At 43.2% G+C, this 16,217-nt stretch overlaps 1 protein-coding gene across 1 annotated transcript in view; it reads right to left on the bottom strand.

Moving 5' to 3' along the window:
* ADAMTS3 (ADAM metallopeptidase with thrombospondin type 1 motif 3) overlaps positions 1-16,217 on the bottom strand; it is a 137,316-nt gene that overhangs the window by 40,784 nt on the left and 80,315 nt on the right. Inside the window, 2 exon segments of the mRNA XM_026717208.2 lie at positions 2,484-2,567; positions 7,203-7,393. Of these exon segments, the coding sequence (XP_026572993.2) occupies positions 2,484-2,567; positions 7,203-7,393 (275 nt within the window).

Here is a 16,217-nt window from a genome sequence, read left to right as displayed (position 1 = left end):
ATAGATAGATAGATAGATAGATAGATAGATAGATAGATGATTGATAAATAGATGATTAATAGAAAGACAGATGATAGATAGATAGATAGATAGATAGATAGATAGATAGATAGATAGATAGATAGATAGATAGATAGATAGATACTATTGCAGTGATGGAAGTGCAATACAAAATAAAGAAATCTTCATAAATATTTTTTTCAACTAGCAAGCAGAGGTCTTCATATAATGCAGAACCCCACAGGCACCATCTCTTAAAAAGAACCAAATTTATCGCTAAGAACAACTTCATTCAAATCCCATTTTCTGCAACATTCCAGAATTTAAATTGATTCTTATCTCATACTCCATACTTGCACATGATTTGTGTGAATGGCCCCCTAGAAAAGACCACTTGGGGTCCTTCAACTGGCACAAGCATCTTATGAGGAAGACCAGACATTCAACTGAGGAAACCAAGAAAGTTTCGTTTTGTTGTGATTCCAGATTTATTCCATTTCTAAAATGACTCTGAGGCCAGTGACCACCAAAGCTATCCCTGCTAGCACACTATCCTGGAAACCCACAACATACTGTGTATATATACCAGAGTTGTGTGTCAGTACAAAAGTACAGAGTAAATATTTATTAGCTTTGGTGGAAGTCACCCAAGCCCCTGATGTTCTTCTGCTAAATAATGTAGTGATGTTCTAAATGAATAATTGACAATAAAGGCCGCATAGAGATATACATATTTATTTCTCTATGTGATGTTAGCATTCAGGGTTGGAGTTTTGGTTTGATTTGGTTTACCGGAAGGTAAACAAGAGACACTTATATACTGTAGATAGATAGATAGATAGATAGATAGATAGATAGATAGATAGATAGATAGATAGATAGATAGATAGATAGATAGATAATAGATAGATAGATAATAGATAGATAGATAGACAGAGACAGAGAATGAGACAGAGACAGAGACAGAGACAGAGACAGAGACAGAGACAGAGATAGATGTTTTCTTAAGTTTTTGCGGGTACTTACATGTATGGTATTCAGCTTTGTTCGAGTATTTTCCCAAGTCTTGTGATCACAGGCGAACACAATACAGAAGCCTGATGATGGCAGATGAGATTCTGCTGAAACATTGCTACAACTTTAAAAGCACAACTACAATGACGTGGGAAAATACCCGAACAAAGCTGAATACCATATATAACCTCAGAAAACAAATACACACACACACACTCACACACACATATATGAGATACATCACACACACACACACACACACACACACACACACACATACAGTATATATGATCTGGGGAGATATTTTCTCAAAAAGGGGCTTATTTTTATTTTTGAGAAAACAATAGCAAATAGCACAGCTGAAAATGATTCATTTGACTTGCAAATTCTCACGGCACAGTTTTAGGGTGCTGGGATGCTCCCAGGGGGTCTCTGAGGATGGAACATTACTTCTAATAGAAAAATCAAACAACAACTACTGATAAGATCTAAAGTGGAGGTATCAACATACTTGGAGGAAATGACATTCTTAAAAATGTTGATTTAAAAAAAAAACAGGTAATACCGAACATCTCCCTGCATATTCTACTGATAGTCACTGTGGCTATTGATATTCTATGATGTGCTATTGTGAATCCTGCAATGTACGGTTTATTTAATAAACCACAAAGCAAACCATGGCATAGTATCTCCATGGCCAAGATTAAGTGTGGTGTTGTTGAGCATGATATATGAGGTCTTTCGTACTCTCCAAGCTTGGTTGTTTCCTTGCAGACATTTCATTACCCAAGGAGGCTACATCATCAATGCTAGAAGGAGAGGGGTTTGCGAGGAGGAGGAGGAGGAGGAGGAGGAGGAGGAGGAGGAGGAGGAGGAGGAGGAGGAGGAGGAGGACGACTGTGGAGTCCTTGGTGCTCCCTGAACCTTGTTCTTTCCTTGCAGAGATTTCATTACCCAACTAGGTTACATCATCAGTGGTAGAAAGGAGTGGGGTTTGCTTTTTTTTTTTTTTTTACTAATGGCTTGCCCTGTCAGTGTTGGTGGGAGTGGTCTTGCTGGTTCACTCCCATTCCCACCAACACTGATAACACAAGCCATTTAGATATAAACAGAGACCAAACCATACTCCCTTCTAGCACTGATGATGTTAGCTAGCTGGGTAATGAAATGTCTGCAAGAAAGTACCAAGTTCAGAGATCACCAAGGAGCCTACAGTTCAACTCTGAGCTACAAATATTCTTTTCTGTCTATGATATATGAACTGAGTAACATACTGGGCAGCCATGAATTGTTTTAATCATAGCTTACTGAATTAACCACAATAATTGGGATCATCTGGCATGCTCAGTCCAAACCAAACCAAACCAACCCATTATGTATTTGGATTGGGTCATAAGATCCTGTTTTTTTGACCCATAATAACTGTTTGTGTGCAGGAGACAGGTGAGCCCTTCACCTGGTTTACTTACTTTGGTATAACCTAACATCATCATTCGGATGAGCACAACATTTATGTGGACGCCAAGGGATTCATCGTGATAAATTTCATTCACCTAAAGGGAAGAAAGAGAAAAGAAACAACCACAACCACAAATTTTTAGTATTCATTCATTCATTCATTCATTCATTCATTCATTCATTCATTCATTCAATTTCTCTAACACCCCATCTCAATCAATAACCCTAGGTGGCTTACAATTGCAAAACTATAAACATTATATTAAAGAATCAGAATTATTAAAAAAGAATATTTTAACCATTATTAAAAAAAACATTTTAAAAGAATAAAAACATCCAGAATAAATATATACAGCAGCCGAGATAGTTCATCAGTCAACAGTAAAGCCAAGAAACTGGACTTTTTAATGCATTCAGCATTCCAGGCTCCAAATCATAGCCGAATGTATAAACCCTTTTAAAAGGCTAACTGGGTTGGAGCCATTCTCATCTCTGAGGAAAGGATGTTCCACGGGGCCACTACAGAAAAGGCCCCATCTAAAGGGCCCCATAGCTGACACTCTTTGGCTGACGGGATCTGCCGCACGCCCATATCTGTTAGATAGAATTGGACAGGTAGAATTCTTAGGGAAATAAAACCCAATCCCTCAGATAATTTGCAGTCTGGGTCAGACAGAAGGTACAAGTTAGGAATCCCTTACCTAGATTTTTTTTAAATAAAGGGTAAATGATCCAGGGCTTATGTATGCCCCAGGACCTCACTAATTGGCCAGGATCTACAGCCAGTTGTTCCAGTTATTTACAGGACACTTCTAAACGCACTTTAGTAGCTTTAGTAACTGGAGATACCAATTTTCTTTCAATCAGGACCAACATTGGAGGCTACCAGTAGATGGGGCTGAAACAAGCAGAGATCCTAAACAAAGCCTAAATGTACTGGAATCTTACTAATTGTCTTTTCAACTTTCTTTCTTTCTTTCTTTCTTTCTTTCTTTCTTTCTTTCTTTCTTTCTTTCTTTCTTTCTTTCTTTCTTTCTTTCTCCTCTCCATTCCCTAAAATGATGTTTTCCCAGCAACCACAACTTTTTAATTTGTGGTCTTTAAAAGCAACTTTTACTGCTGAAACGCTCCTCTGTTGCTTAAAATGCAGCGTGGCTCTGGAAAATTGAATTACTCTGGAAAGAAACACCCAGTTTTTTGCATTGATTTGGGGCTAACAGCTCAGAGATCAGTCTTCTGACCCCCGAATCCCTTTGAAGAACAAGACTTTCGTTCTGGAATGAAGGGCTTTTCAAATGTCAATACTCTAAAGGCATCTAAAGCAATGGAATCAGAAAGGTCAGCGCAAGGATTTTTGCTTTTTAGAGGAGAGGCAAGGTTAAAAATTGGACCTGTGCATTGCTTTGGATGTCTAGGCGTGGAGGAGTAATAATGCTAGTTTTGTCTTCCTTAGAGCAGGGGTCTCCAACCGTGGCGACTTTACAACTTGTCGACTTCAACTCTTTACCACTTGTGGAATTCTGGGAGTTGAAGTCCACAAGTCGTAAAGTTGGCAAGGTTGGAGACCCCTGCCTTAAAGCACTGCTGCAACTTTTTCTGGGAAGTCCCAGGAGCTCTAAATATTTTTGGATACAAGGAGTACTCAAATGAGGACCATTTGAGTACTACTTGCAGGCCACCAAAATTTCTACTATTAAAACAAGGTGGGTCTTGAGTGAGTCATGCCCAGTTTTATAAACTTCTTGGTCACGGGTGTTAAGTGAATCCCTGTAATTCTTAACGAACAGAATAACCAAGTTGGGAGGACCTTGAAGATCTTCTAGCCCAACCCGCTGGCTCAAGCTATATCATTCAATGGTTATCAAAGCAGGAGACCTTACATCGTTCCAAACAAGCGTCCGGGCTCTTCTTGAAAACTTCCAGTGATGGAGCACCCACAACTCTGGGAGACAAGTTGCTCCATTGATTAATCGATCATTCTGTCAGGAGGTCATTCTGTCAGATCACATAGAACTCAAGGGCTGGAAGGGAACTTGGAGGTCTTCTAGTCCAACCCCCTGCTCAAGCAGGAAACCCTATACCAGTGGTAGCTAACCTTTTTTGGCTCCCGTGCCGATATAATTGCGTGCGCACTCAACTTGCGCACTTGCATGCCAGCACCCAGAAGGCAGTGCGTGCTGGGGGGGGTCCACACACACCCTGTGCATGATTCCCCCTCTTGCGCCACATGCCTGGCATGCACGTGCAATCCCCTCATGCACAGCACATCCCTGCGCATGCGCATGCTTCTTCCACGCATACCCCTATACTAGTGGGCTGGGGACCACTGGTGGTCCGCAGAGAAATGTCACCCCCCCCAAAGCAATTAATCCAGGCTGTGAGGGAACACAAGGTTGTGCCACCCACATGGCCCACGGGAACACAAGGCTTGCATCGCTTGCATTGTGGACAACACGAGGTAGTGGGGGGGGGGGAAGGGAGGACGAGGGAAACTTGCCCCATGTGCCCCATGTGCCTGGCCTGGCCACTGGGCTGCTTCTTTCCGTTTCTTTCTTCTTCTGCTTTTGACTGCACTCAAGAAAAGCAGCAAAAGTCTTTCTTTCTCTCCCCCAAATTCCGCCAGAAATGACCCTGCAAGGCCTCCTGCTCCAAGAGGCTGCGCCAGCATGACAAGTCTCACCAAGACTCATTTCTGGTGGAATTTGAGGGAGAGAAAGAAAGACTTCTGCTGCTTCTGCTGCTTTCCTTGCATGAAGCCAAAAGTCTCTCTCTCTCTCTCCCCCTGAGAACGGAGCTGGAGACGGTATCCTGTGATCCCAATTAAAGAATGATCGATTGGTAGGAAAACGCAGTGGGGAATTTTCTTGCAGACTTTTTGGGGGGGATTTTCCCAGGGTCTCCGATCCGCGGGATTTAAAATTATGAGTTTGGTGGTCCCTGAGGTCCAAAAGGTTGGTGACCCCTGCCCTATACCATTTCAAACAGATGGTTGTGCAATCCCTTCTTAAAACATCTAGTGATAGGGCACCCACAACCTCTGGTGGCAAGTCGTTCCACTGATTACAGATAGTCCTCGACTTGCAACACTTCACTTAGTTATAACGGCACTGGGAAAAAAGTGACTTATGACCATTTTTTCACCCTTACAATCCTTGCAGTAGCCACACGGTCCCATGATCAAAACAATCGGATGCCTAGCAACCGACTCACATTTATGATGGTTTGCCGCATCCCAGGGTCGTGTGTTCGCTCTTTGTGGCCTTCTGACAAGCAGAGTCAATGGGGAAGCCAAATTCACTTAACAACCATGTTACTAACTTGACAATTGCAGTGATTCACTTAACAACTGTGGCACAACAGTCACTTGAAACAGGCAGGACAAGAAGCAACGGATGGAAGCGAATCAAGGAGAGAAACAACCTGGAATTAAGGAGAAATTTCCTGACAGTGAGGATAACTAATCAGTGGAATGACTTTGCCTTCAGATGTTGTGGGTGCTTCATCATTGGATGGTTTTAAGAAGAGACTGGACAGTCACTTGTCTGAAACAGTATTGAGTCTTCTGCTTGAGCGGGGGTTGGACTAGAAGACCTCCAAAGTCCCTTCCAGTTCTATTCTGATTGATTGATTACAAGTTCAACCTTATGCTCTGATTTGAGAATTCCTCAACTTCAAATGGCTACAAGTTCATTATCTGTGAAATGTTCTTGGTTCCATTAAGTAGCCTTCTTCTACACCAGACATGGGGAATTACAGCCCCTTTAATGACTTGTGGACTTCAACTCCCAGAATTCCTGAGCCAGCATGGGCACAGATGTCCACAAGTCATATAAGGTTCCATAGTTCCCCACTCCTGTTCTACATGTTCCACTTTCCCCACCCCTGTTCCAGATGTTCTATAGTTCTCTCCACTTGTTCTAGATGTTCCACTTTCCCTACCCCTGTTCGAGAAGTTCCATAGTTCTCCCCACCCTTTGCTAGATGTTCCACTTTCCCCACCCCTGTTCTAGATGTTCCATAGTTCCCTGCCCCTGTTCTAGATGTTCCACTTTCCCCACCCATTCTAGATATTCCATAGTTCTCCCCACTCCTTTCCCCACTCTTGTTCTAGATGTTCCATAGTTCCCCACTCCTGTTCTAGATGTTCCACTTTTCCCATCCATTCTAGATATTCCATAGTTCCCCACTCCTGTTCTAGATGTTCCACTTTCCCCACCCATTCTAGATATTCCATAGTTCCCCACCCATTCCAGATGTCCCACTTTCCCCACCCGTTCTAGATATTCCATAGTTCTCCCCACCCGCTCTAGATGTTCCACTTTCCCCACCCATTCTAGATATTCCATAGTTCTTCCCACCTCTGTTCTAGATGTTCCACTTTCCCCACCCATTCTAGATATTCCATAGTTCTCCCCACCTCTGTTCTAGATGTTCCACTTTCCCCACCCATTCTAGATATCCCATAGTTCTCCCCACCCCTGTTCTAGATGTTCTACTTTACCCACCCCTGTTCTAGATATTCCATAGTTCCCCACCCCTGTTTTAGATGTTCCACTTTCTTCTTTCCAATCTTACCTGTAAGCCTTAGCATTTCCTGACAGCCTCCCACCCAAAGGTAACTGGATTCAACCCTCTGTTGCCTTTTTCAAGATTATCCACGATCAATTTGAGGCTTAAGGGAACGAGATCTTTATCTCTCCCAAACCAAGACAAGAAAAGATGGCACTCACAATATTCATAAGGGTGAGAAGATAATTCTGCACGTATTCTTTGCCATGGAATCGGACCACGGAATCATCTACCCCAAGGAGAACCTCAATATTGTAGTCATTTTCTCCGGCGTGTCTGCGTCGCCTCAGCGTTTTGTTCAGATCCTGCTCTATTCTTGCATAAGTCGACTCCAGGCTGAGTAAATCAGATGCTGAGTGAAGCAAGGAAACAAATCCAAGGATTAGAAGTTAATTACCCTTATCTGCAGCTGGACCGTAATTCTCCGCAGAGAATATCCCACGTATGTAGTAGAGATTCCGTCTGCTGAAAAAAACAAACGCCGTACATCTGGGATTACATCTGGAATCTTAAACCATGAGGCTTAAAGCCAAGAGAATGATTGGCAACGTAAACTCAGTCAGAGATTAGTCCAGATTAAGTTTGATGTTTCTTCAGGATGACCGAATCTGATTCTTTACTGTAAGTCCTTTTGTTGCTTATCTGGAGACCATGAAGATTCAAGAGAGCCTTAGATGAGTTCTAAGCACTTCCTCAACTGTGGTTCCTCAGATCCTAGGCCCAGTGGTGTTCTAAGCAGCCCCATGGCTTTATTTATTACATTTTTATCCTGTCTTTTATCATTTTATAAGCAACTCAAGGCACTGAACATCCATTATACTCTTTTCTCCTCCCACTTTCCCCACAACAATAGTGGGTGGGATTGAGTGACTGGCCCAAAAACATACAGTTGGCTTTGGTTCGTAAGGAGGACTAGAACTCAGAGTCACCTGCCGATTGGCCCAAAGTCCCTTCACTGGCTTTCAATGCCTAAGGTGGGACTAGAACTCAGTCTCCTGGTGATCAATCCAAAGAAACCCAGCCAGCTTCCATGCCTAAAGCACGAGTAGAACTGTCTCCTAGTGATTGTCCCAAATTCACCCAACCAGCTTTCATGCCTAAAGTGGGATTCGAACTCACAGTCTCCTGGTTCCTAGGCCAGCACCTTTACCACCACACCAAACTGGCTACCCATCAAGCTATTCACGCAGGAACCATCAATAAGAAAAGGCCTTTAACACAGGACTAGGAAGCAATTACACATATTGGCCAAAAAAAAAAATTCAATTATTATAACCCTCATTCTCACTAAATGTCACAGAAAGAAAATAAGGGAAGTAACCTTAGCTAATGTGCAGGGGTGGGATTCCAATTTTTTAACAACCAGTTCGATAGAACCGGTCCGAACCGGTAGAATTCCCACCCCTGCTAATGCACCAGTTAGGGGGAACCGGCAAAGTGACGCTTCTGTTTATTTAAATCCAATTACATCTACAATGTAAAAAAAGATGTTGAGGTTCTAGAAAGAGTGCAGAGAAGAGCAACAAAGGTGATGCAGGAGGCCGACTAGGCGATGCCCATCATGTCCACACCCGCCCAGCAACCGGGCAGAGAGCCAGTTACTGATATTTCTGAAGCCTACCCCTGTGGCTGCCATGTAGCTCCAACGCATTGCAGAGGCTCCTGCAGCCCATCCTCTCTCTCTTAGCGCTGCTGCCACCGACAAAACAGCCAAAGAAATCACCTCCCCCTACTAGTCTGCTTGCGGGCCAGATCTAAACATTTTGCAGGCTGGATCTGGCCCACGGCGTGGTGAGATTCAAACAATTTTACTACCGGTTCTGTGGGCATGGCTTGGTGGGCATTCCTCACTCCTGGGGGAAGGTTACTGCGAAATCCCCCTTCCCTACCCACCCCACTAACCTGCTTTCCAGCTCTGTTCTCCTGTGCAGGGCAACAAAAGAAGACCCAGCTGATCAGGAGGAGAATAGATGGGGGCAGAGCCAGTCAGAGGTGTTACTTGCCAGTTCTCTGAATCACTCAAAATTTCCACTATCACTTCTCCGGAACTGATCGGAACCAGCTGAATACCACCTGTGGCCCACAGAGTTTGAGTTTGACATGTCTGCCATAAACACACAGTTTACAAAACATAGCGATCTTTCTGGTCCCGTTTTGGCCAATCTGCACACCGGCCTCGTGATGTCATCTCACTCGACACCCTTCTCCCCAATTTTTTGAGTAGATTAGCCCCGAAAGAGAACCCACTTATGGAAAAACAATGTGAAAATTCACCCTTTCTCACCCTCTTCCCCAACGTTTTGTCTGCTAATATCCCTGAAGAGCAATCGTGGATATTAAAAGTAAAGCTTGCTTGTAATTTAGCAGGTCAGCCCTGTGTTTTAGTATCTGGTGCTTGGTGTAATGTCTTTGCTCCGAGCAGTATATCTACGGCCTTCCCTTGATTTTATACATCAAAGTGTTGCAAATGCCACCAGTTGAACTTAACGAAGTTTAGCATTGATCTGCACACCAATTAAAAAGACAAAACGCACCAACAGTTGGAGATCAGCGATGATTGTCTGCTGTTTCTTCCCAGCCTGTCATTAGCCAGATCACAAAGGGTACAAAATCCAAAGGCTACACCGGTATGCTTGATCAAAAGCTTAATGACTAGATTAAAAGGACTTCAACCGTGGCTGCTGTGAAGTCCCCTAGCGCGCTTTTCAACTGAATTGCCTTGGGCTATATTGAATCTTTCTAGCTCAGAGGCAGCCTGAAAACTGCCAAAGTTGGACCGACTTTTGGAAATTCCATTGAGGAATATGCCATAGTGCTTTCTTAGATGTATTTAAGGTTCTGTCTGTCTATCTGTCGGTGTTAGTATCGCTGTCTACTGCTTTGGCAAGACCACATTTGGAATACTATGTCCAGTTTTGGTCACCACAATACAAAAAAAAGATGTTGAGACTCTAGGCCAGGGGTCTCCAACCTTGGCAACTTTAAGAGTTGTGGACTTCCACTCCCAGAATTCCTGAGCTGACATGACTGGAGGAGGAATTCTGGGAGCTGAAGTCCACCAGTCTTCAAGTGGCCATGTTTGAAGACCCCTGCTCTAGAAAGAGTGCAGAGAAGAGCAACGAAGATGATTAGGCGACTGGAGGCTAAAATATATGAAGAACGATTGCAGAAACTGGGCCTAGGTAATAAAGAGGATTAGGGGTGAAATGATAGCAGTCTTCAAGTGTTTGAGAAGATGTCACAGATAAGTGGGGGGAGGTCATGTTGTGGTTAGCCAGCAGCAGGTGCAGATGGCTGAGGAGAGCAAGGACTCTGATGAGGGGCCAGGACCGTCAGAGAGTGAACTGCTGCCTTCAGAGATTGTGGGGGCTGGCAGCAGTGATGAGGAGGCTCCCAAGGAGCCTGTGCCAAGTGCACATGCACGAAGGATTACTCGGAGGAAAGAACAATTACAGAAGCACAGGCAACTCAGGAGTAAGGCTGCAAGGTAATGGCCCCTCCCTCAAGAGGATAAAAGCCAGGTTTGAAAAAGGGTTCTTTGCAGAAAGCAAAGAAGCTCTGAAGCTCAGCTTGTGGACATCTTAGTTCGTGTATGGAGAATTTTGTAAATTAGTTCTTATCTCTGGGTTTTTGGCAGCCTTGATGAACAACTTGGCAAGGCTCTTTCTTGTCAGAGCTAATTAGTGGAAACCAGCCTTTTATCGGTAAAGGAACAGAATTTGTTATTAAACTGTAAAAGGTGGGGGCTGCTGCCTTTGTCTGTGTTTGCTGTTTGGGAACCCGGTTGGGTCAGAACAGGTCAACCTATTGCCCAAAGCACCTGTGGGCAGGACAAGAAGCAACAGATGGAAATTTAATAAAGAGAAATTCAACCTAGAATTAAATAGAAAAGATTAGTCAGTCAGTGGAATGGTCTGCCACTGGAAGTTGTGATGAGTGCTCCATCACTAAAGATTTTTATGAAGAAATTGGACAGCCAGAATGCTATAGGGTCTATACCAAGGGCCTTCAAACTTGGCAAGTTTAAAACTTGTGGACTTCAACTCCCAGAATTCCTGAGCTAACATGACTGGAGGAGGAATTCTGGGAGTTGAAGTCCACAAGTCTTAAAGCTGTGAAGTTTGAAGACCCCTGGTCTATACCAATGGTATATAGGACTGAGGGTGATATGATAGCACTGTTCCAATATTTGAGGGGCTCCTACAAAGACGAGGGGGTCCAACTATTTTCCAAAGCATCACAATGCAAGACAAGACACAATGGTTGGAAACTAAGGAGAGTTTTTTAAAGAGAGAAAGAACATAGAAGTAGGGAGAAAATTATTAATGGTAAGAGTAATCAACCAATGGAACAGTTTGTCTTCAGAAGTTGTGGATGCTCTATCACCGGAGGCTTTCAAAAAGAGACTAGACACCATTTGTCTGTTCGAGCAGGGGTTGGACTAGAAGACCTCCAAGGTTCCTTCCACCTCTGTTATTATATATTCTCAGCTGAATAGTCCCTCAGTCTCTTTTCCTGACCTCCTCACATCGAACCCTGAGATTTCCCTGGACCTGCGTCGCAGGTGAGAAACTCAGCATCACAAACCAGCGTCACAATTTGACCTCGGCAATTTTCAGGCTCAAAAAAAAAATATAAAAATATGCAAGTCTGGGATAGCATACAAGTGGGAAATTTAGAGCCTTGCTCCCGTTTCTAAAAATTGCTGCGACCGGCAGAGGTTTTGCTGGGGTGCCCACATCCAGAGAAATATAGACTCAAGCCATCAGAATGGTCTACTTATGGGATGAATGAGAGACCCCAAACAGGCCAGTCAGAACCCAAAAAAACAAAAAATAAAATGCAGCAGTCTATCCCACATCGGCCCGGTGGCTTTGGCTGCCATATCCCTCTTTTAAAAAGTGGCTTTTGTGGTTGGGAAAAAGTGGAGATTCCTTGTTTTTCTCTGCATACCCAAGCAGGAAAAAAGCAGAAAGAAACTTTTTCTTTCTTTTTTTTTTCCCCCTTCTTCTTCGTATTCAACTACTTATAGCATGGCAGATTTACGGCATAAATTACACATGTTCTCTGTTTTCTCCCCGCTGATTTAAAAAAAAAAAACAGTTTTAAAACCTGTTCTAAAGATAAAAATAGCTTTGCGCTGGGAATGAAAGCGCCCAACAGTGAGCCGTTTTAGACCTCGAAGGTGGATTCTTGGAAATTGATACAGCATCGTTCACAGAAGGAGGGAATAGAGTAAAATATTCCCCATAAAAGGGGAGGCAGGGAGCTGTCCTGCCCCCCCCCATATCTCATGAGTATCCTGATTGACATGGAGGCAGAGGTGGTATTCAGCCGGTTCTGACTGGAGAACTGGTAGCGGAAATTTTGAGTAGTTTGGAGAACCAGCCAATCCCACCTCTGATTGGCCCCGCCAACTCCATCTATTCTCTGCTTCCCATTGAGTCCCAGCTGATCGGCTGGGTCTCCTTTGGTTGCCCTGCACAGGAGAACAGAGCTGGAAAGCAGGTTAGTGGGGTGGGGAGGGAAGGGGGATTTTGCAGTATCCTTTCCCTGCCACGCCCACCAAGCCATGCCACGTACACCAAGCCACGCCCACAGAACTGGTAGTAAAAAAAATTTGATCCCACCACTGCATGGAGGGGTGGGGGATCCTGAGCTCACTAGACACATTTTTTAGGGGTTCTTTTGGCAGTGGTATAGTCGTGGGTTGCCACTATCTTCTTGGGTGTTCTGTTGATGGTCTGAGGGATTTTTGGCACTCTCTGAGTTAGGTTGTTTCCTTGCAGACATTTCATGACCCAAACTAGGTAACATCATCAGTGCTAGAAGGAGAGGGGTTTGCAAGGAGGAAGAGGAGGAGGAGGAGAGGAGGAGGAGGAGGAGGGGAAGGGGGAGGAGGAGAAGGAGAAGGAGAAGAAGGAGAAGGAGGAGGAGAAGGAGGAGAAGGAGAGAGGAAGGGGAAAGGAGATGAAAGGAAGGAGGAGGAAGAGGAGGTGGTGGAGGAGGAGGAGGAGGAGGAGGAAGAGGAGGAGGAAGAAAGAAAAGGGGAAGAAAGAAGAAGAAGAAGAAGAAGAGGAGGAGAAGAAGAAAGAAGAGAAGAAGAAGAAGAAGAAGAAGAAAGAGAAGAAGAAGAAGAAGAAGAGAAGAGGAGAAGAAGAAGAACTGGCTTTCATGGCTAAAGTGGGACTAGAACTCACCCTCTCCTGGTGCTTGGCCCAAAGTTGCCCAGCTGGCTTTCATGGCTAAGATGGGACTAGAACTTACAGTCTGAGAAAGTCCCAGAATAGAATTTCATTGAACATCCTTTGATACAAAGAAAGAGACATCTGTCTCCTCTCTAAAAAAGAAATTATTCTGTGGATGCCACACAACCAAACTTTCTGAATTACGGGTCTAGTTTCTACATAGGTTCTTTTTTTAGTTACCAAATAGTCTATTTAGATTTACACTACCAGCTCTTCTGAATTTTTATTTAGGACATTTTTGACTTGCCAAAGGGAAACCTTATTTAAATCATTTCTCTTTCTTGGTGATTTAAAGCTGACCTTCAATTTCACAACCAAAATAGATTCACACTGGTCCTTGTCTGGTTGAACAAAGACTGTCCTGTTAACTGCACCCCAGGAACACGCCAACTTCCAACCTACCTTCTATTAAATTCACTGCAGCTAACAACCAGACATGCTCTGTAGTTAACATTCTGATACTTTTCATTCATTCACTCGTTTTTCTACAGCTGCCACTCTCAATCATGACTCTGCGTGGCTTACAATTTAAAAAAAACCTACCATTAATCACTAAAAACATTTTAAAACAATAAAAAGCAATACACAAATGTTATTGCTTTTGGTTGGAAGGGACTTTGGAGGTCTTCTAGTCCAAACCCCTGCCTAGGCATGAAACCCTATACCATTTCGGACAAATGGTTGTCCAATCTCTTCTTAAAAACTTCCAGTGACAACTTCTGGTGGCAGGCTGTTCCACTGGTTAATTGTTTTCCACGTTAGGAAATTTTTCCTTAGTTCTAGGTTGGTTTTCTCTTTAATTGGTTTCCATCCATTGGTTGTCTTGTCCTGCTTTCAGGTGCTTTGGGGAATAGGGTTGACTCTTTCTACTTTCAAAATGTTTTGTGTTTATTTCTTGACCTTATGAGAGAAAGCTTTTATAGCTGAGCAGCTCAAAAGGCCTTCGCAGTTAGCTATAATGGTTGCAGACTGAGGTAACAATGCAAATACATTAAACAAAGAATTAAAATATACTGTACGTGATTAAAACAAGAATAAAACAATATTTAGAACTGAAAATAAGGAGAGATTGCAGAGACATTGAGCAGGATAAGTGGTATTAGTATAAGGGGTTTCCAACACCCACAATTTCTGAAGACAACCCATTCCATTGATTAATTGTTCTGTCTGGAAATTTCTCCTCAGTTCTAGGTTGCTTCTCTCCTTGATTAGTTTCCATCATTTGTTTCTTGTCCTCCCCTCAGGTGCTTTGGAGAATGAATAGAATAGAATAGAATAGAATAGAATAGAATAGAATAGAATAGAATAGAATAGAATAGAATAGAATAGAATTAAGAATATAATACAATTAAGAATAGAATAGAGAATAGAATAGAGAATAGAATAGAATAGAATAGAATAGAATAGAATAGAATAGAATAGAATAGAATAGAATAGAATAGAATACAATTAAGAATAGAATAGAGAATAGAATAGAATTCAGAACAGAAGAGAACAGAATAGAATAGAATAGAATAGAATAGAATAGAATAGAATAGAATAGAATAGAATAGAATAGAATAGAATAACAGAATTGAAAAGGACATTGGAGGTCTTCTAGTCCAACCCCCTGCCGAGGCAGGAAACCCTGCACCACTTCAGACAAATGATTATCTAATCTCTTCTTAAAAACTGCCAGTGTTGGAGCATTCACAACTTCTGGAGGCAAGCAGTTCCACTGGTTAATTGTTCTAACTCTCAGGAAATTCCTCCTTAGTTCTAGGTTGCTTCTCTCCTTGATTAGTTTCCACCCATTGCTTCTTGTCCTGCCCTCAGGTGCTTTGGAGAATAGCTTGACTCCCTCTTCTTTGGGGCAGCCCCTGAGATATCGGAACACCACTATCATCATGTCATATAAAACATCCAAAATAAATACACACACAGCAGCCAGAGATACTTGGCCAGTTAACAATGAAGCCAGGAAATGGGGGCCTTTAACACATTTAGCATCCCAAGCTTGAGCTCACAGCCAGATTTTTTTTAAAGCTTTAGGAAAGGTCAGCAAGGTTGGGGCCATTCTGAGGGGAGGATGTCCCTCAGAATAGGTGCCACTGCAGAAAAGGCCCACCTCCTAGTCCCCACCAGCCGACATTGATTGACTGACAGGATCTGCAGCATGTTGGACAGGTAAAGACTCTTGGAAAAAGACAGTTCCCTCAGGTAAACTGACCGGAAGCCATGTTAGGACTTTAAAGGCGACAGCCAGCATCTTGAATTGTACCTGGAAATACACCGGCAACCAGTGCAGCTCACATAGTAGTGACATTATACGTGCCACGTAGCCAGGCATTTATTACCTGTACAGATGCATTTTGCACCTGTTGTAATTTCCAAGTGCTCTTCAAGGGCAGCCTCATGTAGAGCGTGTTGCAGTAATCTAAGTGAGATGCTGTAAGCCACCAGGAGGTGGCTGACAGTGAGGTGGGCAGCGTATAAATTTAATAAATGCATTGTTAGAAGTTAAACCCACCCCTCTCCTAGGAAAATGTAATGTTTTGGGATATACTAAAAAGGCATAATATTTCCCCTAAAAAGAAAAGTAGAAACTCAGAGAGGCAGAAACTCAACCCTTCCACCTTTGCTAATAGACCATTACTCTGGCCTAGGCCAGCCTATTTTACATAACAAAGATCTACTCCAGGTAAAGCTATAATAGGAATTGCCCAAAGCCCTTTCATTACATCATGATCCCAGCAAGGCTCAACCAAGCCTGGGACTCAGGACAGCCTGTAGAGTTGCCCCTGCATGGCTCTATGGGAATCTGACAGCCAATCAGAACCCAAGCTCAAATTCAAATCCCAACAGAGGGTATAAAACCCAGGCACTCTCAGCTTCTCAGCCCTTTCCTTTTCCCAAGAGCTCCAAGCCATGTGGTCCTGTCCACCATTA

Source organism: Pseudonaja textilis, chromosome 6 (assembly GCF_049901715.1).
Source record: "Pseudonaja textilis isolate UNSWEBS1 chromosome 6, rPseTex1.2, whole genome shotgun sequence".
NCBI lineage: Eukaryota > Metazoa > Chordata > Lepidosauria > Squamata > Elapidae > Pseudonaja > Pseudonaja textilis.
The sequence above is the reverse complement of the archived record's forward strand: the minus strand, read 5'-3'. Positions and strand labels throughout refer to the sequence as shown.